General features: G+C 36.9%; 1 protein-coding gene across 3 annotated transcripts in view; it reads right to left on the bottom strand.

Moving 5' to 3' along the window:
- CDC73 (cell division cycle 73) overlaps window positions 1-27740 on the bottom strand; it is a 215646-nt gene that overhangs the window by 110039 nt on the left and 77867 nt on the right. For all 3 annotated transcript variants that reach the window (XR_011434179.1, XM_023632511.2, XM_023632512.2), the window contains exons 11-14: window positions 19062-19119; window positions 14146-14181; window positions 13748-13835; window positions 2241-2402 (exon numbers count right to left, since the gene is read on the bottom strand). Coding sequence is in view for 2 of the 3 variants with exons in the window: in XM_023632511.2 (XP_023488279.1) it covers window positions 2241-2402; window positions 13748-13835; window positions 14146-14181; window positions 19062-19119 (344 nt within the window). In the remaining variant the exon portion in view is untranslated. The remainder of the gene's footprint in view (window positions 1-2240; window positions 2403-13747; window positions 13836-14145; window positions 14182-19061; window positions 19120-27740) is intronic.

Here is a 27740-nt window from a genome sequence, read left to right as displayed (position 1 = left end):
CGAAATCACTATGCTGTATACCTGAAACTAATCATAATAATAGCATGTCAATTATACTTCACTAAAAAAATTTAAAGACATCTTAAATATTTTACATTAAAAACCTTATATAGTAAGGTAATTCTATAGTAATTCACCAACCATTTTATGAAGCCCCAAGGCCTTACTCTTAAGTTCCTCCAATTATTTGGAAAGTAATCTGAGTACAGAAATCATCTAGATTTTTTAATTTTTCCAACTGTTTTAGAGCTATTTCACTAACCCTAAACTCTGTAAGTTTTTTTTTAAGTAACTTGTTTCTCCAACGATTCAACTTCATTTTCCTAAAAGAACGAATCTCTTTCTAGGCCCTCATATTTCACTCGATTACAATATATTTAATTAAATTGAGAAATTATAATACGTCTAACTGCCATAAACAGCTTAAGCCTACAAGTAAAGAGGTGGGGACAAAACCACAACATCGACAGGAAGAGTTAACATTGGTAAGATCACCGAGCATTTACTAGCTGCCAGTGCTGTTCTAGGCACTTTACACGTTCCTTCTGTTAACACATTTAATCTTCAAAACAATCCAAAGGAGTGAGTAGCATCATCATCCCCATTTCACAGGTGAGGAAGCAGAAGTGAACGGGCATACCAGAGAACAGTCCACCAGCCAGAAGAGCAAGGGAGGGGGGAAGCGGGGCAAGGAGAGAGGGTGTGAGGAGAGGGAAATAAATGATCAAGCCTGTGCACTGGTTATGCTACTGCCCCTGAGGGAGGACTGGCAAACGATGAGAAAAGCCCTATTATTATGGAAATAGTTTTGACCACACAACTCCCTAAAAGGGTCCTGGGAATGCCCAGAGGTCCATGGACCACACTTTCATAAACACTGCATTAAATGGAGACTCTCTACCCTCAACAAAACATTAAACAATGGTTACCTTCTACTCAAGTAAAAGACCTATGGGAACGATCAAAGGTACTGTGAAAAACCACAGCTTAGATCTTAACCTTCTCAAAGTCCCTAAGGTTAAAATCAAATCTTAAATAAAAAATTTCCTCCTTTCACGGGATATATGCCCCGTACTGCCAAAACCATCTTTGGTAATGCAGCACACTATTAAATGGCCTCAACTTCATGATGTAACTTGTACCATACAATACTTGAAAGCCCAAGATGCCTGCCAAACTAAAGGGAATTTGCTAGATAGGGGTCACATGGCTCCTAGTAGGTCTCATAGGGCTAGTAGAGGAGTAAGAGAATACAAAAACTCTTCCCAGTGAATTCTTGAAAGGACAATTAACAGAAAAGAAAAGAAGAAAGGTAAGGGAGATATTATTCCTAGATCATGACACCAATGGGTAGGAACCTAACTCACATACATAAGCAATATTTTGTAGCAAAGTGATGGCGCTTGTACACACTGTACTGTCATTTTTTGCAAACATATAATACAAATGGTGTAACTTTCCTACTTCCCACACGTTTTAAACTTGGTATCTAAAATTTTTCTTATTCACTTCATATATTACTCAAGGTATCTCTGTTAAAGACCCTTTTTTCTTTAGTAAATTTCTGACATACTAATATTCTCAACGGCTGACTTCCTAATATCTGAAGACTAAAAAGTACTTCAAAGGCCAATTTCATTTAATGCACCAATGCGTTGCATCTCTGTCACAGAGATGCACTCTCAGACCCTGTATTTTCACTCCAGCTTCGATTAACGAAGTAATTTAAGATACTTCATATATACAAATTTATAGGTACTTTATACTATAAATAGCTTAGTATTTTCTTAAACATTTTAATGCAATAAAAGAGTTAAACCAGGGTAACGTTCTTTTTATTAAATTATTCCCTTACAATAAAAGTAACAATGCCTTCACTTAACATTTCCTATCAGAAAATCTGAATTCTCCAAATCAAAAATCTAAAATATAGGCCCTCAAAATAACATTAGTCTGTTTGAAAGTTTTGTTCTAAAAGCTTATTCAGAACAAATGGACAAATGCAAAGAAGTTTTACTCTGTACGTTTTCCAGAAGCGTTTCTTCTTATAAGTAAAACAGAAGTTTAGGTATCCAAAATATAAACTCATTTACGTAGTACTAGAATGTTAACATTACTGATGACTAAATGAGACAGTAACATAGCTTTCAAGGACGGGTTCTAACACTTCATCATAAAACTGGATATTTGTTCATTGTATAAAAAATTAATGACTATGTAAACAATATAGATTATCTTACCAGTCTTGAGGCATAAGTTTAAGGGGCTGGTCTACTACCCTGTAAGGAACTGTGACACTAATTGCAGTGCCCCCTGGTTGCATCTGGTCTTTTCTTCTCTGTATTAGGGTTTCGTTTTCTCGTTGGCAGCCTTGTTTCTTCTTCTCATCGGATGGGACAAATCTTTGAAAAAACACAGATGAGAAAAAGTCAAGTGCTTCAATGTGATACAAATAGGAAAATAAATTATATTTAGAAATCATTTTTTAAATATTGATGGTTTTGAACCAAAAATGTTTATTTTTAAAATAAACCCACTCTGCATGTACAGATTATAATGCCTGAACAGTATGGGGCTTTGCTTGCACATAAGCCCGTGTGCACGTGTGTGTGCGCGTGTGTGTGTGTGCACGTGTGTGTGTGCGCGTGTGTGTGCGTGTGCGCGCGTGTGTGTGTGTGTGTGTGAGCGTGGGTGCATGTATGTGTGTGCGCGTGTGTATGTGTGTGTGCGTGGGTGTGTGCGTGGGTGTGCGTGTGTGTGCGTGCGTGTGTGTATGTGTGTGTATGTGTCTCTCTCTGCGTCTGTCTCTCACACAGACACACACGATTTCTATTTATTCATCTCGCGCTCAGCCTTCTCCAAGCCTACATGAACGACCACACTAACCCTTGACTTCTCAAATGCTCTCAGAGGGAAATTTTCCTATAAATCAACGGGTCACCTGAAATGAAGCTATGTGGCTAGCCAGGTTTCTTCCTGGGTAGGTGTCTTAGCCTATCCAGGAGCTTCACAAAACACTCCTTTTCACATTTATACCTCAGCAAAACTAGAAAAATGCCATCAAATTTCAGGGTTACTTCACAAATTTTAAAGTAAGGAAATTAAATCAGTGTATGTCAATTGTCTATTTCAGTAAATTACCAACTCTGTGGTTCAATTCTCTACTGTACCATCAACAGATATTCTCAAAAATAGTTCAGCAATCTGCAGAGCTGTTGCCAGCTCTAGATTTGTTAGTGCTCACAAAGTACTTTAAAACAGTCTTACTTTTTTTTTTTAAACATACACACTTCTAATACACAATGTATCAGCATACTTTCTTAGCTATGGTCTGACCTCTCCACTTTAATGGAGGCAATGCAGTCACGGCACTGAATAGCACTCTGCTTCTAAAGTTAAGGATAAGAGACAAAAGAGGATGCATGACAGGCTGCACTTGGCAGGGTCCTTTGAAAAACTTCAATACCACACCCTGGTTCACCATGCAGTGATAACCAGTACATGGAGATTGGGATTATACTGAACTTCACTTCTGAGCTCACTGTTTTCACATCCATATCACATATGATGGAAAAGTTAAGACTGACAGACGTATCACTAAAAATTTCTCCCAGATAATCATTTTACTCCTGATGGATTCCGGTTACTTATTAACCAAGCCCACTTAGAAAATGCCAGATACAATACTAACACTTTGAATAACGAATTTTTTTAGAAATTAATAGACTTGCATTGATGGAAGCCGTCCTAATATAAAGACACAAATAACAAAGACATATTACGTGAAGAGTATACGCAACACATTGTGCTACATCACACAATACACACAGTTGTACAAATACAGCCCCTGCCCTCTTGAGGCTCATGTTTCAGACACACAGAACAGACGGGTCTTACTGCCAAGAGAAAGGCGCTTTGCTTTAATTTATCTTAGTCTATATTTAGATGGGATTAAAATGTTTAAATTCTTAAATATTGCATCTCCCTCTTTTCTAGCTTTTGAACTTTAATGTTGTAAAGGTATAAAATTACTTATAAAGTTTAATAATGAATGAATTATATATACAAATGAGTGATCTATTATAATATTCAACTTAAAAAAGTCTATTACACAGCAAATTCAACTTTTAATGCATAAGAAATGAGAGATACAGCATTTGCATGTTTATATTATTTGTTGATGTTAAGTTTTATTAAAGTTCAGAGTCACTAACATGGTTCTTTAACTATAGTCCTAGAATTTTTACATGCTCTAGTGTTTTAATTTCTGCATATATCTAGGCCTTTCCTTAAAACAGTAGATTTCTCTGTTAGCAGTAAAAAGTAGCTGTATTTCAAAATGCCTTTCAGCCTTGATCTCATTTGATAACAAGGACAGACTTCCTACCTATTCCCCTAAACTTGAGTCCACTAAAAAGATAACTACTACACATCTAGTCAATACGAATTTTAGCCATTCTTCCTACTGTAGTTCATCAAACCTAAGGCCCCAATGACTACTGGATATGCCATTTTGTACTACTAAGAAAGAATTAAAAAAAAATACTCCCAATTAAACTAGGATAATGCCTTAATGACACTCCAGGTAAATTAGAGGCATTATGGGGCGGGCGGAGGGTAGGGACAGATACTCGTCATTTCTCTTGGCTTCAAATGTACTGCTTGATCCCTTCATATGCATCTCAGGAACAAGAAAGCAACACAGTTTCATCTACAGGGATCTTCCTTTCTCGGGTTCCATAATGCACTTGGCTGTTGCTTTGTAAGAAAACATGGGAGTGAGGTCATTCCTGCAAGGAATATACGCTTCACAAATATCAAATTTATGCCTCATTGCTTCATTTCAGTGTATTTCTGCATACACAGCAACATTTTTATTGACATAAAATTTACACAAAGTGAAATTCACAAACAGATCAGTTTGCATCAACGTATACCCAGAGTAAGCACCACTCCAATCCAGATACAGAATATCTGCAAGAAACCAGAAAAGTTTCCTCGTGCCCCTCTCAGTAAATCCCCATCCTCCCTCCCCGAATCGGCAACCACTATTCTTCTTTCCATCACCACAGATCACTTCTGCCTGTTCTATGACTTCATGTACGTGGAATTGTACAGGACATACTCTTTAGTGCCTGGCTTCTTTCCTTCAATTTAATGTTTCTCATATTCATCCATGCTGTGGGGCATAGAGGTAGTTCATTCTTTCTTATTGCTGAGAAGAATTTTATTGTGTGGATATGCCACAATATTTATACATTCTCCTGTGGTGAACATTTGGGTGGTTCCAAAATTGGGCTTATTACAAATAAAGCTACTATAAACATTCTTGTGTAAGTCTCTTTGTGGACATATGTTTTCATTTCTCTTATATAAATACCTATAAGTGGAACTGTAGGGTCATAGGGTACATTTAACTTTACACGAAACTGTCATAAAGTTTTCCAAAGTAGGATAAAGTATAAAGAACATCTTAAAGGCATCTCTAAGCTAGCTAGCAAGAAGTTAAGAATTCTTGGACCAAAGACTGAGTAAAGAAGGGAACCCAAAGAAGTCAGAATAACACTGCAAACTTCTATCCATAAAAGGTACTGGCAAACTAATTAAACTTAAGCCTTGGTTTTACTTTATTTCACTGGGCTCCTGAAATAGGAAACAAGGCCAAATTCTGCTCAAGGTAGGGAATCTAACAGCAGTTCCATCTTTTAAAAAGCTAAGACTCTCAGGAGTCAAGTTCAGTATAATGGTAAACTAGAAACAAACCCACTGCCCACTCTTTTTCCTGCCCTCCTCACCCCAGCCCTAACTAACACCCTGGCAATCGTAAGGAAAATCAAACCTCAGAACTGCAACTGTACCTCACCTGGACTTGAAGCCAGAATTAACAACTCTGACCACAGTGACTGGTTGAGAAATAAACATGTTCTCCAAGCGAGGCCAATGAAACTTAATCCTGGGATTTTTGCTGGAAGTACTGGGAAACAAGCAGTGTCTGTCTTCTGTGTTTGCCTACCTGGAGTTTCTGACAGTCACCTCTGCCCCTGACGGAGGACAACCTGCCTGGGAGACGGAGAGACCAACTCCTGATTACATCGTTTGAGCACTGAGTCCGGCTGTATCAGAAGCCAGGACTTTCAAGTTATCTTGAACCAATAAATTATTTTTTGATAAAGCTACTCTGAGTTGGTTTTTATCACTTACAACTAAAAGTGTCTAACAAATACAACCAGAATTGCACAACTGAGACTGGACAATTGATATGGTGAATGGACAAACGTGATTTGGAGAAATACTGTGAAGTCCACTAACTTATCCAATATTTGCCATTTATTTATTCCACTTTACATTCCGTGAGTGTAAGGAGTATGGGTGATATGGTTAAGTCATTAGTGTTTAAACAAGCAAAGTTCTACTGAAATAACTTTATTACTATTGTCCAAGAAAAAAATGCACATGAGACGATATAGCAAGATTAGTTCTAGACTTTAAGATTATTTTGAAAACAGAACAAGTTTATGGATGTTTCCCAAGTTAAAAATATAGTTTTCTTTTTTCTTAAATAAAAGAAATTGAAATTTGAAAAAAAAAGGAATTAACAATAATATCTGGATATTAAAAAATCTCAAACTGAGAATTTAAAAGCAATGTTTGATGTCAATGCTCCCGGGTGCTCAGCAGACACAAATACAAGTCTTCTCTGGAGTACTTCCACCTTCATTCTGGAAATCAAAGAATTTCCACAGGAAAAAATTCCAAGGAAAATGAACAGTAAATGAGTAAATGAAAAAACATTAAATGAATAGTAACAAACTAAATACACACAGAAATGAGGTATCATGAGTGAAACAACAGTCCAAAGAAAAAGATAACTAAGGATTTCAAATGACACAACTGTCAGAGATCAAAGCCCCTAAGATGAGCTCGCAAATATGTACAGGGATAAAAATCATTTTGAAAAGACCAAAGATTTGGAAGAGAACAAAACAGAATCACTAAAATTGAAAAGTAAGATATCCCAATTCTAAAATGCAATGGATAGACTTAACACCAGACTAGGCATGGCCAAAGAGACAGACAACTAGACGTCAAATCTCAAGAAACGATCAAGAATTCCAGGGGACGAGAAACAGACGGGGATTGCTTAAGAGACATGGGTGATGGAATGAGAAGCTCTACAGATGCCTCATTTAAGTTCGAGAAAAAGAAAAAAAGGGGAGGAGGGGAGAAAGAAGTGATATCTAAGGAGATAAGGGGCAAGACTTCCAGAACTGAAGAAAAACACAAATCCACAGATTTACTTCTAACAAATCCCAAAGTGGGGTATATAAGAAATCTACATCTAGTTATAGCAGATAAACAAATTTAAAATGATCTTTAAAATGCCCAGATAAATCAGATTTCCTTCATGACTGATTATCACACTAACAGCTGACCTATATTATCAACAAAGGAAAGCTAGAAAATAGTACAATAACATCTTCAATGCAATGATAAAAAACTAAGAAACTCCTACATTGTTTTCCAAAGTGGCTGAATCATTTTGCATTGCCTGTGGCTGCTGCGAGCGTGAACTCCTCAGGCCTAGGGTGAGCTCCAGTCCCCTGTTCTCCCTGCCCCTGCCCAGGCCTTCAGGAGTTTCCTCACACGCGTGCTCAACAGTATCTGACCAGTGCAAGGGGAGCCCTCCGCACATCTTTGGAGCACTCTCGCAGTGCACGTCTCCTCTTTGAACTCTGCCCTGTGAGGCTGCCGTCATGGCCAGAATCACAAATGCCACCCAATCAGTTTATTTTAAATAAATTTACAGTCTCACTAAAACTTCTCTTAAGATCATGCTTAGAAATGTACAATGTGCTTTTTAATACTTTATAATATAATCTTAATTTTGTTATTTAGGATGTTAAAGGTTAAGATGGGCTCTATTTTGTTTTGTTTCATTTACTTATTAAAGGGCTCGAAAAGTGAAGAATCCTCAGTTTTACATGAAACCAAATAGAATCTAAGCCAACACGAGCTACTGGTTTCAGCCAGTACTCTAACTGTGTGGAGGAGGATTCAATTATGCATTAATTACACGACAAAGCCTCCAGCTGACTCAAATTGTAGGGGACATGTCAGCTGCAATGAGGTGTTAAACAATGAAGGGAGCGTTTGAAACTCAGAAGAAAAATTAGGCCTGGTCCATCCTAGGACTGTGCTCTGTTTGATTGTCTGTCTTCTCTACAGGAAGACGAAGGAGAAAGACGCCAAAATGTGTGATCTCCCTGCTCTGTATTTACTCTCTTCTATTATTAAACAATATTTAAGTATTAGATTTGTAATACATTCAGATGAACAACAAAGTTTCTGGAGAACGAAAATTTAAAGACAGAACCTTTTTACCATTTCAAAAACTTCCTGTAAATTTTCTGTAACCATTCAGATATATTTATAAAAAATATAAATAGTTGTCAATTACTAAAAATTGTGAGAACTGGAAATACCAAATTCACAAATCACAGAAACCAAAGAGCTAGAAAGGGCCTTAAAGATCACTTGATCCCAACACACTCATGTGCTGCAAAACGAACTGCATATACAATGAACAGCATATACAATGGCGGTCCCATGAGATTAGCACCACAGCCGAGGTGTGTAGTAGGCCATATCATCTACGTTTGTGTAAGTACACTCTATGATGTTCACGCAACGATGAAACTGGCTAACACAACACACATCCCCGTCATTAAGCAACACCCAACCATGCAGTAAGTGCCAACACCGCAACACCAAGTATAACGATGCTCCATGGGAACGCAAATCAGGTCCCAGTGCAGATCCAACTACCATATACCAAAAAATGGATTTAAAATTAGAAATACATGCACGCAATGATTTCACAGACACAAAAATACAAAGTTTGAATGTGATACACAAGTCTGTCATTTTCCAATTTTCTCACTGTGCTCCCCCGTTCTGTTCTTTTCCTTCCTAAACACTTACTTAATACCATCATTAGGCAAACACTGTTTTAAAATTCAGTGTTTTGTAAACACTGGAAAAGGTACAGGAGATAAAATACAGGAGACAGAAGTAACTACAACAACAAGCCCCCTTCTCTGAGGAATTCACAGTTTAGTTGGAAAGACTGGGTATCAGATTCAGGACACAGACTACAGCACAAAACAAAAAACAGATGCGTATCATATCTCCAAGAATATAAATGATGAAAAACTACTCTTGCATATTGATTAGGAGGAGTAAAGGAGATACATAAATGCTCGAACCAAAACTAAACATTATTTTAAAGCAGTTAATGAAATCCATTTTTGCCTGGGTCTGACACAGTCTCAGTTATACTGTCAAATCTATTTCAAGAGGCAGGCCAAAATGATTATATTTCTTATTCACCCAGTTATAGATTACTTGAGCAATTGTAGATTACTTCAGGAATTACTTGAGTAATCCACAACACTGTGAGAACACTAAACTTCACTGTAACAGCCTACTAAAATATAAAACATAATTCCTTTTTTCCATACTGTTAAAGGAAAAAAGTTCATTGAAAATTTCATTCATAAGTACTAAAGAGGGGCCAGCCTAGCGGCACAGCAGTTAAGTGCGCACATTCCGCTTCGGCGGCCTGGGGTTCCCAGGTTCGGATCCCGGTGCGGACATGCCAACGCTTGGCACACCACGCTGTGGCAGGCATCCCACATATAAAGTAGAGGAAGATGGGCACAGATGTTAGCTCAGGGCCAGTCTTCCTCAGCAGAAAGAGGAGGACTGGCAGCAGATGTTAGCTCAGGGCTAATCTTCCTCAAAATAAATAAAATAAAATAAAATAATAAAAGGACTAAAGAAACATGCTTAATATATGGATATACTTGTACGTGCCAGGTTACATAGATTTTTATACATCCACTTAAGTCATAAGCACTAAAATTTGATTCTGCGTTTGGTGAAACCTGAAACGGGCAAGTATTACAACTTATTTTGCTTCTTGTTTTTAATTCGTCATAAATTATTTCAAAGCAGTGTGATTTTGTTTCAGAGGTGAGGTTGCTTTTGTTTTCTTTCTTCAACAACTGTCATTATTATTTTACTGAGAAAGTAGGCAGAGTATTCACTCACATTCTTCTTTTGGATATTAATTATGTTACTGAGTGAAAATATGTTCCTAGTTATCACTAAAAATATTTAACAAGAACTTTCAACATTAGACCACTAGAATTACAAAATATTATGGTAATTCTAACAGTGAACGTAACGTCTTGAATGTTGAAGAAGAGCTTGCTTTGTTCTTGAGTTATCCCAAAACAAGTCCAAAATAAAAGCTAATTTCTCTACCTGAACGTTCATTAAGAATCTCCACTGCCCAAGAGAACAGATCAGTGGTTACCAGAGGGGAGGAGGGTAGAGGGTAGGCGGGTGATGAACAACAAATAATAAAGTACAAATGAAATTTCACAATGTTCTAAACTATTATGACTTCAATTAAAAAAAAAGGAATCTCCACTGTCCAAAGGTGAAAACAACGAAACTGGTCACTGGGAGAGCAAGTTGCATTTCCTGCTAAGCAACTACCTTCCAGAGGAGCCTTTAAGGTTCTCTCTCAGCATTTTCATTGAGGATGAGAGTGGGTCAAGCTACTGTATTCCATATTCCTTTTCAGGTCTCAACTTCTAGAAAGTTTGAGGCAGAACTCAAACAATTAAGAAGAATGAATTAAGAAATGTGCTGTTGTCTTAACAGATTAATGTACATGTGGCAGACTGAGAGCTGCTACTAAGCTAGATTAAATACACCTCATAAACTTCCAGTTCCAATAACGCAGCGTACCACACATTATAAACACCCTCCCGCTATAAACACCAGGAAACGCTGCATAAAAAAAACAACACACACCTGAAATGCACAGCTGAGCTGGGAAGAAAACAGAAATGGGCTAGAAATCACTCATGCTACAGTAGAGGAAAACGGAAGATGGGGCATGCCTTCTTGAGACTTGGTTTTTCCACCCACATGAGGAAGGGCACAAAGGAGCTAGAACTGGAACATCAGAAGAGGTGCACAATCAACCAAAGGATCAACTAGGTAAAAAAAAAAAAAATTCCACTCAACTGTTAAGGAAGCGAATCCATCTTCATCTGGCTCTAAAGCAGGGGAAGAAAAAGGGATCCTAGATAACCTGTCAGCCACGGGCCAACCCAAATGCCACACAGGTCGGACCTCAATTTGAATTTATACTATGCTGGGGGACCAGAAATCCCCAAGCTGAGAACTTAATGAAACAATCAACGTTAGACTTGGAATATTCCTGAGGCACCTGGCAAAGCAAGCACAAAGTCACTCTGTAAGGGCGTGCCTTCAATCCAAGACTGCTTCAAAGAAAGCCATGTTAAAGCTTAGTGAGCAAAAGTCCAAATTCACACGAAATGCCAAGGTTTAATGATCGAGGACATAACTGGACAATTTCGACAACCTCCATTTAATTAAGAGGTCCCTCACATAACAACGCACCAAACGCCAGGAAAACAGCATCGCAGAATACAGTTTAGCCCCCTTCTCTCCAACTAGAGACCACGATACCTCTCTTGGCCTCCAAACTATGATATATTATAACGCTGGGTTCCTCCATTTTTATTTCACTTCTTCAATCAAAAGCAGAATGAACTATCTTAAATCCCTAAATCACCCAGCAGTGTTTAACTGGATACGTAAAATATTTACCCATTTTAAAAATCAGGATGACTGAAAAACAATTTATTGAGAAACACTACTTATTTAAAGGCTAAGGTGACTGTTTCTTTTGAATAGCATTTTACTATATTTATACTATGTCAACAAATGTTTATAAATTATTCTTGTCTTAATTCATGTGCCTACATGTGGGGAAAGGAAAAACACATTCTACCCCTTGAAAATATTGTATTAAAGTTATTGCATTCAGGGGCAGCCCTATGGCAGAGTGGTTAAGTTCACGCACTCTGCTTTAGCAGCGTGGGGTTTTACCGGTTCAGATCCTGGGCACAGACATGGTACCGCTCACCAGGCCATGCTGAGGTGGCGTCCCACATGCCACAATTAGAAGGATCTACAACTAGAATACACAACTATGTACTGGGGGGCTTTGGGGAGAAGAATAAGGGGGAAAAAAAAGAAGACAGGCAACAGATGTTAGCTCAGGTGCCAATGTTTAAGGGAGAAAAAAAATTACTGTATTTAACCTATTAAGCCTAGTACCACCATTGGCAAAGAGAAAGGGAACTTGTTAAAAAGGATGCAAACACAGTACGCACCTGAGCGAGGTGGCTGGGAACACATGTGCCCCGTGCACAGGCTTGCCAACACACACACACTTTTCAGTTTTTAGTGAAAAAAGATAGTTAATTTGAAATTAACATATACTATGTAAAAATGTAATGACCTAGAACAAGATCCATCCACAACTCAGACGCAAACAGCACATTACTGACAGCACGAACACCTTCTGAGAACCGGCACACGAAATTCAAAATGAGAGGAGGGCCTGGTGGGCCTCATTCCGTCACGAGCACAAGCAGACATCCAGAAATCACCGCACCACTCATCTGCCACGCTGCTAATAACCTTAATAAAGCTGACAGCATTCTGAAAGTCATTTAACTGTGGCTCATTTTAAACCTTGCTAATGCACAAATCACTGAAAATTATTTGAAACAATTTTAACATTGCCATTTTTCTTCTGTGAATAACAGCCAATTCAAGAAGTATAAAGATTAAAACAAAGTCATGATCTCTAAAAGCAGCACGCCTACTCATATTAATTAATATAAAGATAAATGCTGCTGAAAATAGGTACACTACTGATATTTTAAGTGTGGAGCTGGTTGGGTGGGGAAAAGATTTATTTTGTACCCATTACCATGATGCATGTTTACCAGAACAAACTGAGTACAATGGTGACTATATTCATTTTAAAGAGGAAATGAGAAAGGAGAGACAGTAAAAACTTCAAGTGCAAAATTCCAATTAGAAAATGAAAAGGCACAAATTTCCAGTCATGAGTCAGTCATCCCAACGTGATACACAGCATGGAGGCTGTACTTACTAATTCAGTACTGCATGTATGAAAGGAGCTGGGAGAGTACATCGTTACAGCTCCCATCACAAGAAAAAAAATTCTAACTATTTACGGTGATGGATGTGAACTAGACTTACTGCTGTGATCCTTTTGCAATATATACAAATATCAAATCGTTACATTGGACACCTGAAAATAATAATCATGTTATTTATACCTCAATAAAAATTTTTTTCAGAAAGTTGAGCATCTGGAAATTTTAACATAGTATATGGTTTCATTTCCACTCTTCAACTAACTTTTACTAATGTCTAGGTGAGAAAACTACGGTCCTAAGCTCTTCCCCCGGGGTTTACAGCTAACACACAGAAGTTCATATCACTTTTCCCATTCTTCAACTGGAACCTGGAGGGAGGGAGAGGGAAAAAAATCTGAATTTGTTTTAGAACCTCTTCAAGTTCTTCAGGGCAAAATCAAAACAAAACAATTCATACTAAAAATTAATACAACAGCATCCTTTTAATTAGGACTTCAGCCAAAAGTTTCTATAATTTTCCCCACAGGGTCCAGATATTAAAGAATATATTCTATTTGGAAAATTGTCTTTCAGACTATCTGTAAAGCACAGGAACGGAAATTGTGTGTTCTCCAAATAAGGAGTCTCCATGTCCTCTGAAAAGAACAGTGGAACGAATGACTTACTTCAGGTCCTGCAGAAGGTCCTTGGCATTAAGCATGGTTATTAGAGAAGTAGTAGCCGCCGGGATTATGATAATGGGTGTTCGAGACCCTGTGAAGACAAAAGGTTCAAGGTAGCAAATATGTTACTATAAAAGGAATTATAGTTAGTTTCCCAATTATAAATTAAAAGTTTATAAATTTGTAATTTTAACTCTTTTGAGCTAAAAAATATTTTAAGTCAGCAGTGATACTGAAAATACTGAATAATCAACAGGACCTGAGCACTGACAAATCAGAATGGATCCCAAGCACAATCACGTGACACACCTGCACAAGCATAAGAGCAGCCCTGGGTTTGTCATCTAGCTTATTCGGATGTACTTTTTACAGTAAGTTTAGAATCACAGGCACAACCTCACCTTTCTTCTGATTTGGAGGAGGTCTTGCTTGAGAAACTGTATGAGAAAAAAGCAAAATTTTGAGTTATAAAAATCATATTCTTATTTTCAAACTTACAAAGCAAATAAGGCCTAAAAATTATTTGTATTTACATCATCACTAGTTATAAAATTTAAAGGGTATTGCAATCTTCTCAAATAATATTGTTACATCTCTGCTTCACAAAAAACATTAAAACGCCTTAGCATTAGTCAACAATCTGTAAGGACAAGGAAAGTGGATATACTACATTGCTAGGCGCTGAGTATCTTTGTTCATGGATGTTAACATCTAGCAAATGAAGCAAATAAATAATTGACTGCTGCTGTAATAAATGCACAAACAGGTACTACAAGAGCACACAACACTGGCAGAAGGGCTGGGAGGGGGAAATGTGCTTAGCCATTTCAGAGGAAAAAGAAAGGAATTACTGAGAGCTAAGATCTAAAATATTTCTTACCTTTTTTCTCTCTTTAAAATTTTTTTTTTATTAGAAGAGAACATTATACGCAATGAGTCATGTGAAGGTGTATATTATCTGGAATTTCCCACACTATTAACAATTGTAAATATATGTTATAAAAATATAAATATTCCTATCTTTTTATTATATGTATACACAACAGACTGTTTAATGCACATAAATATTTGTTGAGATAATATCAGCCTAGTTCAAGATTAATATTTTAGGATAAAAATGCTGTATGTTCAATTTTCTGTATTTATTCACACAATAAAAATTTACTGACTGCCTTCTATGTGCCATGTGCTGTGCTAGAATTTCTCTTTTTTTAATCACAAAAATAGATGAAAACTAAGGAGATTTAAAATTCTAATTTAACCATAAGTTCTTAGAAACAGACACCACTCTTAAAGGGAAGCACACACATTTTTGGAATATGTTCCATTTTGAAAGCAGAAAAATGCTACATTTGAACTATTACTTTGTACTTCTTTGTATAGCTATTGCATTGTGATAAAGTATTATCAAGTTCAGTAGCATGATTCTTCCAGCTACATAAAGCAGAGAAAGATATACACAAATACAAGGTCATACATACATACTTATTATAGTATTCTCATCTTTCTTCTTCCCGAGAAAAAAATACTAAAACTTTCTTAAATCATTTTTAGACAGAGGACTGACGGAACATCATCTGCAATATAATATAGTCTCAAATAAATATTTGGTACTTGTTAGAGGGATAAAAGAATGACAGGATGGACAGACATACAGATAAACGGGTGACACAAGTTGCTATGAGAATGACTAAGGAGAACAAGGGAAAAGAAATCTTTGATTGAAATATTATTGATTTGGTAAGTGAGCGCACAACACACTCAGGAATTTAGGAAAAGATGCACTACAATCAAGGCTGAGAAGACCCAATGTAAGAAAAAGACAAAATATAAAAGCTCACGTACTAAACATAAAGTTAGAGGCTTGGTGAAAAGTAACTACAAAAGACTATAAATAGATTCCCTGGTAAGTGAGAACCAAAGCAGGCCAGTGTGACAAACACACAAATAAGCTTGACTTAAGGGGGCGGGGAGGAGAAGGCAGAGTAACACTGGTCTCTACAGCTGAGAGATTAAAAGCAAGAGGCTGTACTCAGGGGATCTCAACCCACATCCCCCTTTTGCCACTTCCTAAGTTGAACTGACTGACTGCTCAGCCTCAGCTGTCCTCAACTGTCAAACAGAAATAACGCTGTTTCCATCTTGCTATTGCTGTAAGAATTTTAAAAACAACAACGCACGTTAAGTCCTTAGCCGGGTCTTGGCTCGCGTTTACCATTTACTGACCCTGTGGCTACAGCTGATGCTAAATGCGACTGCCTGGAGCACCACGAACACTACCACGACTTCAGCAAATGCAACGACGCACACTTTACAAGCTGAGGATAAGCAACTGTTGTTGTTATGTTTGATTTCAAATATAATCATAGTCTTCACTTAAATATTTATTCAGAGCCTAAGTACAAGGCACTCTGCTAGGTTCTTATTATTATAATGATAAATAAAACAGAAATAATCCTTTTCCTTCAAAGACCTTTCAGCAAAGTAAGGGAGTCAGACCATAAACAAAGAAGCAAAGAACACATACAAATAAACAAATCTGAATATGTAATATTAAGGAACAAAGGAGTGTACACTGACAGAAAAGTGTCCTGTAGACAGAACGCTTAGAAAAAGCCTCTCAAAGGAAGTGGCATTTAAGCTGAGATTGAAGGATGAAAAGGAGCCAACCTGCAAAGAACAAGTGGACAAACAGTCCAGATAAGAGATGGGAATGTGGGCAAACGCCAAAGGCCACAAGAAACTGCTGTGCTTATGGAACTGCGGATGTGCAGACGACAGGGACAAAAGAAGGTGGCAGAAGACGAGGTTAAAAATACATATGCACGTGGGGCCAGCCGGTGGAAAAATTAAAAACAAAAAATGATCAAAAATGGAACTCCATCCTCGAGTTCCTTCACTGAAGGAAACAAGAACAGGTGGTTCAATCCCCCATTTTCAAATGATTCCAACTCCACCTAACAAATAGCAGCATAAAGCTATCATCTCTCATCTACAACATATCACCTTGCCAGATGTGTTTCATGCATTGACATTTTTTCAATTTTAAAAAGATAACACAGGGTGAACATGTCACATTTCATACAACTTTCCCTCAAAATTGGGTAGCACCCCATAAGCAAATACACTTAACATTTCTGCAGCAAAACAAAAATTCACTAACCAAAACCAAGATGACAAACTGCTAACACCCACCTATATCAGGTCTTACTGACAAAGAAGTGCTAACAGCTTATAAAATAATCTTCGCCTTTAGAAAGGCGGGTAGGGACTGCGGACCTATGAGAGTCAAGGAGCAAGCGGAAGAAGGAAGAGGAGACCGCACATGGAAGGCATGAGAATATCTGCTATATCAGGAGCCATGAGTTCAGATTAACTTCTATCAGTTCAATCGCCAGTGCACCTCGGCAGGAGTGAAAAAGAATGATCGGATATTAAGAGTTGAAAAGACACAGAGCTCCTACTTTATATCTGGTCTTCCCCAGGACCACATTCCCTGGACGAGCTGGTTTGAACAGCCCGGTTTATTTCGGCAATAGTGCCTCCCCCACCCCTTCCTTTTGTTTGCCAAATGGTTTTGAAAAAATGCCAAGTGGAGACGACGTTACATCACACAACACAAAACTGGGTTAGAATCCTGGGGTGGGAATTTCTCCCCTTTTACACTATTTCTGAGTGTCTCATGTGATCTTCTTTAGACTAACCAACTATAGTCTCCTACCCCTCCTTTCCAAAGAAAAACAAACGACTGTGCACCTGGCATCCAACTGCCTCCACAACAGGCCTCTGCTTGGTAGGTTGCATTCTCAGGGCCCAACTCAGTCGGCCCGTCCCTATCTCCTTCATCGTTTTCTTCCTTCCTGAAAAGAGCTCCTTTAGCTTCTCCTAGTTTCTGGCACTGAGCACACAGAAGGCATTCAAGTAATATTTACTAAATTTAATTGCTCTTCCTTATACTCTCATAGTGGCTTTTGGTATGGTTCTCTCTACTTAAAAATAGGCGACAGTCCTGTCATCTGAAATAAATTAGATCCAGTGTGCTCCAAATTTCATGTGGCTGACAGAACTCCTCTTCTCCACTTCTCCTCAAAATCAAGAATGACAAAGATTTCAAACAAACCCACTGTCATTAAAAAAACAAAGTAAGGGGCTGGCCCATGGCATAGTGGCTAAGTTTACACATTCTGCTTTGGTGGTCCAGGGTTCACGAGTTTGGGTCCCAGGCACAGACTTATGCACCACTCATCAAGCCATGCTGTGATGGCATCCCATATACAACATAGAGGAAGACTGGCACAGATGTTAGCTCAGGAACCATCTTCCTCGGCAAAAAGAGGAAGACTGGCAACAGACGTTAGTTCAGGGCCAATCTTCCTCACAGAAGGAAGAAAAAGAAGTAAATACTAGTCATGTCAAAATCCAAGCATATGGATCCAGCACAAAGTGAATTAGCCTACAAACCATTCCAGTACAAGCCCCATATAATCTTAATACTACACTTTAAAAGTGCTTCCAGAAATATTTAATATTTATAATCTACACAATTTTAGAATTAGCCTGCGTGAACATACTACGAATAACAGATATCCAAATCTGCACTACTGATACTGCCAAATGTGAGAGGAAGGTCACCCAGGTAAGTTCTTGCCCGTGCCCTTCCAACCCTCCTCATTCTCTTCAGTCACTTTCAACAGCGCTAATGCAGTAGAAAAGACAGGTGGTACAGCCTAGCACTGAAATTATGCTGAATGCAAAAATAAAACAAACATACATCAAAACCAAACCTAAAACAGCTAAAATGAATATAGTGTTGGTATCTAGGTGCATTTATAAAGTTCAATCTTTTTATGTACTAGGAAGAAGAGGGAAGAAAAATATTTCTAAAATAGCTTCAATATGACCTTTGCTAAACACACACTTTTAAGAAATGATTACAGAACCTTATACGCTCAATAACACAGACATCTGAAATTCTAAGCATCAAGGTTGCATATCAGTCTACTAAAATTATGGTTCTACAGGGGACAAAAAAATCACATCCACGTGTACTATCACGGAATTCAAAGAAGGAACCGGTGAGGGGATGGCTACATATAAACAGCTTTTTGAAACATTTTTCTAAAATTTTAAAAATATTTTCTAAAAAGATTTAACTGTTCAAATATACCTATTTACTCAAGTAAAGGTTCTTATGATATTACTTTAGAAATATTTTAAGTAAAATTTCAATTCCTTTAAAGCATTATACATATCAAAAAATTTTCATTCTTGTGATCATTTAGGGAAAAAACCAAAAACCAAAGTTTTTTATTTTTACCTGGTCTCGCTACTGGCTGTGCCGCAGGAGTCTGAGTCTTACGGGCCGATGCTCCTTCCTTTAAAAGAACAAAAATTGATATATGATGTCAAAGTTCCTTTATATAATAGTTAAACACTTTCATTTAATTAGGGCAAAGAAATTCCATATCTCTCTATCTCTCATTCAATCACTCCACTAACACACTATCATCCTAAGAGTTTTTAAGAAAAACACTACTTATCTTTTATGCTATTCATCATGAGGTAATAATAGGACTCTATAGTGGAAAATAAATTTAAATTGTTACCATAGAGCAGTTATTGTAAAAAGGTAATATTTTTCAAATATTCAATGATTTGCTTAATTGCTGACAATTCTAATATTCTCAGAAGTGTCACTACTGGTTTTAAAATCAAGCCAAGCTTTTTCCCTTACACAGACTCAAAATGAATAAATAACACATAACCTCACATTAGAAAGATGTAAACACTGTTACTTCAGAGTGGATAAAAATCCCACAAACATTTCAAATTAAATGTCTTTAAAATATTCAGGGAAAATAATCACACATTTAAGAGTGGTTGAAAATATCTTAAAAACTGAGTAACAAATCTCAACAAGGAAAAACGCTAAATGTTGAGGTATATCAATTAGATACTCAGGAAGAGATGCCTCTGAAATGCTCAAGATACTTAAAAAACTGTCTATCTTTAGTGCAATAGTTTCGATTATACTCACCCTAAATTTTTCATTAAAATATGCTCCTTTATAGAAAACTAAAAATGTAAATTGGAAAACAGTAATTCATGGAGATTTTACGCTAGTACACAACTGAAGGAAATCTGACAAATATCAGGAAGTTACAGAAATCCACAATAATAAAAATCAATGTTAGAATCACAGAAATATTTCTAAAGAAATCCTGCTAAATAATGTTAATTTTAATCACATTATACTCTCCTCAAAATTTGATACTTTACATGGTTAAGCCATTTGGAATGGTAGACTATCCCACAGCATCTTTTTTTTTAATAAATGACTATGAAAATTAGTACTGACAGAGAGAATGCATTTTTCACTTTGAATACAGTGGTATTGCTAGCATTCAGCTAAAATACCAAAGAAATCATTCTTTATCGGAAGACACAATAGCAGAAGCAGCAACTAGCAAATACTCTTTGAAGCAAAAGAAAAAAACAAACAAAAAAAAAGCACCTGAGGACAGCAGAAAATCCTTTTCCACTACTTTCACTATTATGCATTTAGTTATATATTGGTGTATTTAAAATTGAGTCACTCTGGGTGCTGGTTTCATTGATGTGTTAAGTTTGTGAACATTTGTCAAGCTTAGTTATGATATGGTCATTTTTCTACAAGTAAATTATATTTAAGTAAAATTTTAAATGTAAAAAAGGTGAGCTCTTATTAAGGTGGAGAGCATATTACACGTTTAACTTCATTATAACGTGCTGAAATTTTCTGTTTATTTTTTTCTCTAAGTTCACGTTAGGAGACATAACTGCTTTTATACTTCTTTGTAAATCTAGTACCTAGAACATACTAGACACTCAACAAATGTTTGCTGTGCTGAACTGAGTCTAGATTTTTAAAAGTAAGAAGCCAAGGGGTAATCATTAAATAGAAATCAGTTAAACAAATTTTAGCTATCCCATGTTTCTGCACAAAATCAACTAGACATTACATATTAAAATAACAAGAGTAAACTTTAACCATATTACTTACAAATTCTTACATGCAAATACTGATTCATGGGGTGTGGTTTAAATACACAGAGAAAGAGAGAAAAAAATAAAGGAAATAAGACAGGAAGGAAAACAGTGAGCACATAGATATGCAGACATCCTTCTGTCTCCATTTGACTATAAGGTTGGCTAGACCCAAATCAAAGCCCTCTTCATTTGAATAGAGTTAACTAAGTTCAAAATCACTAGAATACAGCACTGTATGCATAGTAAGAAAATCATCCAAACCAAAACTGATTCAGCTGACTACTAAAATATGCCTACACTATAAGAATAAAGAGTATGGCTCTTAAAAGCAACCTTTTGTCAGCAAAAGGTGCAAGCAGATAAGTAATATAAAAAAACTCTTTTCCATTACAAATAATAATGCTTAAGTATTTTTTCTACTTTTAAATAAACTCAAAACTAGAATCCTTTAAATACCAATAACAGGCATTCTCTGTTTACCAAGTAAGCAATCTTTTCCTGCTCCAAATCATTCCTTTTGGCAATAAGCCCTAGCCCCTGGTCACTCGGGAAGGCATATGTCCTAGGCTAGGTCAGTCAAGAGCTCTTCTCTGGGATTTGTTTGGTGAATTGGAACTAGCTAGTGAGACCTCTAGCCACAGGGCAACAAGGAGTTAAGCCTATAATTACAGATGATCATGTCTCTTGACTGATGGAGAAAACTCATGTGCAGAAGGACAGAATGAAGCTGGCATGCAAGAAAAGAGGTGGAAGACAACATCCCTCAGAACACCTACAATCTAGTTCTAATAGCCTGCAGGGCCTGTTCCCTGCCTAACCCTTTCTGATTATGTGAGCCATTAAAGCCCCTCATCTCACCACTCGTCCTCCCAACATTTGTCTGTCTCAATTAGTTGAAGAATTTCTGTTAGTTGCAACTGAAAGAGTAATTTTATCTTCTCGGGTTTCTTGAAAGTTTTGAGTTGCAAAGGTCACTCATATAACTTTAATTTTGGAGTTAGTAAATACACACAAATAAACACAAGCATGCACATGCACACACACATACACAAAAAGCTACACAGCTATGATGCAACAGTAGACTATGAGCTACTGAAAGAAAAATGGGAAAGTCTTTGCCAATCATGTCATTAGTTCACGTCCATTTCCAGGACTCTCTAGCCAACACTAAGAGCTAAAAGCTCATTCTACTCTGATCTGCATTGTTTTGAAATAAAATTGTTGAAGTCATTGCATAAAGGACCTCAGAAATCACAGAATCCAATCCCCTCACCCTTTACTCTAAGATAGAGGTGAAGTAGTTTTTCAAAGGCTACACAGCAGAACATCTGGCATATATTAAGAAACAGGAATAATAATTGGCAGTAATATGGAATAAACTGAGAGTTCTCCTTTTTTTTAAAGATATTTGGATTGGGGGAAAAAATATTACCCAGCTGGGAAAAGAAAGGTACCAGCACAAAAATAACTAAAAGAGCTGACAAGGGGTGCTAATTGGAGAGGAAACCCTGCTTTCTCTTGAAAAGCCAGAACCATTACAATTTCACCAAAACTTGAGGCATTCTGGAAAAGAAACAACTAATAAAAATGGAAGGGGGAACTAGCGACAGAATCACATTTGCAAAACATAACTAGTCAAAACAAGGCTTGCTGTTTACATTCCTTACTTGCGTTATTTTGGCAAATGAGACAATCTAAAATCATCTGGTACTGGGAGAGAGAATACTGGTATTTGCTACTTAAGTAGGAAATAATACCATAATATATGATATCATAAGAATAAGCATTTATTACAAGTGTCAGTATGAAAAAGAATATACCATATTTAGTTAATATTGAAAAATGCTGTTTATATGAAACAGTAAAATACTGCAAGTTCTTAATGAAGAAAACATACAGAATATACATGCAGACTCTAGGAGTTTATAATCTACATTTTTGACTACTGTATTTATGAGAGCAAAAGTAACATATGTTCTAAAAATTAAATAAATACTAACTGCACCCTTGCATGTTTGCGCCTTTTTAAAAAGTAACTTATTCCCATGAAATCTGGATTTGATATTTAGAATTCTCAGATACTAGGATTTTTTTTTTTTTTTTAAAGTATCTGAATTTTCAAGTACACTGAGAGTGAGTCTCTAAAAAGAAAGTACTTCGGAAAAACTAACAGGAAACTGTTAACTCTGTAGACAAATCACAGTGAGGCTGAAAAACACAAAAGATTTCTGGAGCAAAACACTTCAACACAGATTGTAAGCACAATTAATATTTTTAGACTTGTCATAACCTGGAGGTATATGTGTACAATGTTTTTCAACACAGAAAATAGTTAACTCATTTCTAAAATAAAGTATATCTATAAAATATATAGATTTGATACCTCTATGAAATCCCTCACTATGCTATATAATTCTCTATTTACTTGTCCACTTCTCCCAACCAGACTGTAAGCTACTACTTGAAGTCAAGGACTGTCTATTACACCTCCAATGCCAGTTATAGGGAGCCAGGTGCATGGTAGATGCTTAATAAATACACATTAACTAATTAATTAAAACAAATTCACTTGCCTTAGCATTACTGATTCACCACTGTTACACTGGTTAAACTATTTTAATCTGTTAAATGAAGATGGTAAAAACATCAGAAGAGATTACTCAGAGAATTAAACAACATTCATTCATTCATTCCACATACATTCATCAAGAGCAGAGTGCCAAACAAGAATTTGAATGCAGCATTATAAACAAGAGCAAGGTGGTCCCTGCTCTCATGAGGTTTGCAATCTCACAGAGGATGCCACTGAATGAATGAATGAAAGTTTAAAAGTTATAATTATAAACATAACCTAGTTATTTGTAATGTGCACATATGTGTATTTGTCTGTAAACATGTATGTATGTATGTATATATGTGTATGTGTATTCAGATCAGTGCCCAAAATAGAGACTAATAACTGTTAAACCATCTTCTTCCCAAGAAGAAACATTCTCTATATAAGAAGAAAAGAACTGGCAAACCAAATTCAGCTGCATATTAAAAAGATTGTACAACCAGGACTAACTGGGATTTATTCCTGGAATGCAAGGATGGTTCAACATATACAAAAATCAACGAATGGAATTAATCACATTAACAAAAAGAAAAAGAAAGAAACTTCATGATTATCTCAATTGATGCAGAAAAAGCATTTGACAAACTTCAACACCTTTTCATGATTTAAAAAACAAAAAAGAACTCAACAAACTAAGAATGGAACGAAACTTTCTCAACATAATAAAGGCTATATATGAAAAACTCAAAGTTAACATCATACTCAATGATGAAAGATTGAAACTTTTTCCCTTAAGATCAGGAACAAGATGCCCACTTTCACCACTTCTATTCAAAATAGTACTGAAGTCCTAGCCAGAACAATTTGGCGAAAAAAGAAATAAAAGGCAGTCAAATTTAAAGGAAGTGATAAAATTATGTTTGCAGATGACAAGATTCATATGTAGAAAACCTAAGGATTTCACAAAAAGACTGTTACAACTAATGAATGAATTCAGCAAAGCTGCAGGATACAAAATCAACACACAAAAATCAGCTGCATTTCTACACACTAACAATGAGCAATCTGAAAAGGAAATTAACAAAATTCCATTTATAATAGCATTAAAAAGAATGAAATACTTATGAGTAAATCTAACCAAGGAAGCAAAATACTTGTACACTGAAAACTGTAAAATATTGCTGAAAGAAATTAAAGCCATAAATAAATGGAAAGACATCTAAGTTCACGGACTGGAAGAATTAATAGTGTTAAGATTTCAATACCACCCAATGCGATCTACAGATTCAGTGCAATCCCTATCAAAATCCCAAAGGTGTGGGGCCAGCCCGGGGGCAGAGCAGTTAAGTGCACACGTTCCGCTTCAGCGGCCCGGGGTTCGCCTGTTGAGATCCTGGGTGCGGACATGGCACCACTTGGCAAGCCATGCTGTGGTAGGTGTCCCACATATAAAGTAGAGGAAGATGGGCACGGATGTTAGCTCAGGGTCAGGCTTCCTCAGCAAAACAAGGAGGACTGGCAGGAGTTAGCTAGGGCTAATCTTGCCCCCCAAAAAAATCCCAATGGTGTTTCTACAGAAAGAAAAACCCATCCTAGAATTCATATGGAATCTCAAGGGATCCCAGACAGCCAAACTAATCTCGAAAGCAAAGGAACAAATTTTGGGGACTCAAACTTCCAGATTTCAAAACTTACCACAAAGCTACAGTAACCAAAACAGTGTAGTATGGCATAAAGATAGACATATAGACCAATGAAACAGAAATGAGAGCCCAGAAACAAATTCTCACATATATGGTCAACTGATTTTTGACAACGGTGCCAAGCCCATGCAAGGGGGAAAGGACAGTCTTTTCAACAAACGGGGCTGAGAAAACTGGATATTCACATGCAACAGAAAGAAGGTGGACCATTATCTTATATCATATAGAAAAATTATCTCAAAATGGATCAAAAGCCTAAATTTAAAAGTTAAAACTATAAAACGCTTAGGAAAAAACACAGAGTAAAAGCTTCATGGTATTAGATTGGCAATGATTTCGTGGACATGACACCAAAAAGTACAAGCAACGAAAGAAAAAATAGATAAATTGGACTGCAGCAAAGGACACTATCAACAGAGTGAGAAGGCAATTCTCCCAAAGAATTGGAGAAAATATATGCAAATCATGTATCTGATAAAGTGATTAATATCTTGGATATATAAAGAACTCCTACAACTCAAAAATCAAAAAACAACCAAATCAAAAATGGCAAAGGACTTGAGTGGACATTTCTCTGGAGCGGATCTACAGATGGCCAATAAGCACATGAAAATATGCTCAACATCACTAATCATTAGGGAAATGCAAATCAAAACCACAATGAGATACCACTTTCCACTCATTAGGATGGCTATTATCAAATAAACAAAAAAAAAAAATAGAAATTAACAAGTACTGGCAAGGATGTGGAGGAATTCAAACCCTTGTGCATGGCTGGTGGGAATGTAAAGTGGTGCAGATGCTGTGGAAAACAGTAATGGCAGTATCTCAAAAAACTAAACATAGAATTAGTATACGATCCTGCAATTTCGCTTCTGGGTACATGCATACCCAAAAGAATTGACAGCGGGGACTTAGACATTTGTACACTCATGTTCACAGCAGCATTATTCACAACAGTCAAAAGAAGGGAAAAAAGCAACAAAATGTGATTTATACAGACAATGGAATATCATTCAGTATTAAAAAGGAATGAGGGCCGGCCCGGTGGTACAGCCATTAAGTGCACACGTTCCGCTTCTCAGCGGCCCGGGGTTCGCTGGTTCGGATCCATGCTGTCGTGGGCGTCCCAAGTATAAAGTGGAGGAAGATGGGCACGTATGTTAGCTCAGGGCCAGTCCTCCTCCGCGAAAAGAGGATTGGCAGCAGTTAGCTCAGGGCTAATCTTCCTCAAAAATAAATAAATAAATAAAATAAAAAGGAATGAAATTCTCATACATGCTATAACATGGATGAACCATGAAGACATTACACTAAACGAAATAAGTTAGGCACAAAAAGACAAATGTTGTATGATTCCACTTACATGAGGTACCTAGAATAATCAAATTCATAAAAATACAAAGTAGAATGGTAGTTACCAGGGGCTGGGGAGAGAGGGCAATGGGGAATTATTTTCTAATGGGTACAGAGTTTCAGTCTGGGATGAGGAAGAAGTTCTGGAGATACACAGCAGTGATGGATGCACAGCACTGTGAATGTACTTATTACCGCTGAACTGTACGCACTTAAAAACAGTTAAAATGGTATATTTAACGTATATTTTACCACAATTTTAAAAGTTTTTTTAAAAAGCAAAAAATATTTGTAAAAGAATAAACAAAGTGCAATTATAAGCTGCAGCAGACTCTGAGGGAGGGCTGCTCAGAAAACAACCTATCTGCCAACATCAGAGCAGGACACTACCCACAAAGGACAAACACATGAACTAAGCAGACCCACTCAGACCTCCTCTCCTTGGGAGGTTGCAATCCATGCTAAGATATGCCAAGCAGTCTGGGCTACAGTCACCTGGAGTGGTGTCGGCTTTAAGGAAGACTGCGCACAAAGACCAGAGAGCTGGTGTGCAGACGCAGACAAAACGACAAGTAATCACGTGGCATCAGCTAGAAAGAGAGAAAAGCGTCCTTGATTCCTGACAGTTTTCCAATTTCTCACTGTGTTCTTTTAAAGGCCAATTCATACTTCTCAGAATTGGGTTCTGAGGAATATTCCTATACCATTATAATATATTTCCTTTACTTGCTTAAGCCGACTTGAGTAAGCTTCTGCTACTTGAAACCAAAAGGGACTACACTAAAGTAAATATTTTAATCTCAATGAAGGAAAAAGAAAAATTCTATTCTTACCCAAATCTACCCACAGTAATTAAAACTTCAACCTGAGAATGTAACATTCATTTTCTCTATAGTCACAGACAAAATTGGAATACAAGTGCTATGAGTAACATAAGAAATGATATTCACTAATTTAAAAACTAAATACCAGCTTTTCCATTCCTCATTCTGTAGAATGCTTTCTTGGCTGAAAACTAAACTGGTTCAAAAATGAATGAATTGAACAAAAAGAGACAAGTATAAATTAATTTTTGACAAAAATAAAAACCAAGCGTTTAAGGAAGAATAGAGGGATCACGAAAATCTCATCTCCACAGATTCACTAAACACATCCTAAAGCAGTTAACACGCTAAGCCAGTTGTTCTATGTGTCACGGAATCAGGGTGTACACTGCTCTAGCTGGCAGAAGCTATGTAAGATGCATGAAGGTAACTGTGATGGTTAATTTTATGTGTCAGCTTGACTAGGCAATGGAGTGCCTGCCTATTTGGCTAACACGTTATTCTGGATGTGTCTGTGAGGATGTTTC

The sequence above is a fragment of the Equus caballus genome, chromosome 30 (genome assembly GCF_041296265.1).
Source record: "Equus caballus isolate H_3958 breed thoroughbred chromosome 30, TB-T2T, whole genome shotgun sequence".
Classification (NCBI taxonomy): Eukaryota; Metazoa; Chordata; class Mammalia; order Perissodactyla; family Equidae; genus Equus; species Equus caballus.
The sequence above is the reverse complement of the archived record's forward strand: the minus strand, read 5'-3'. Positions and strand labels throughout refer to the sequence as shown.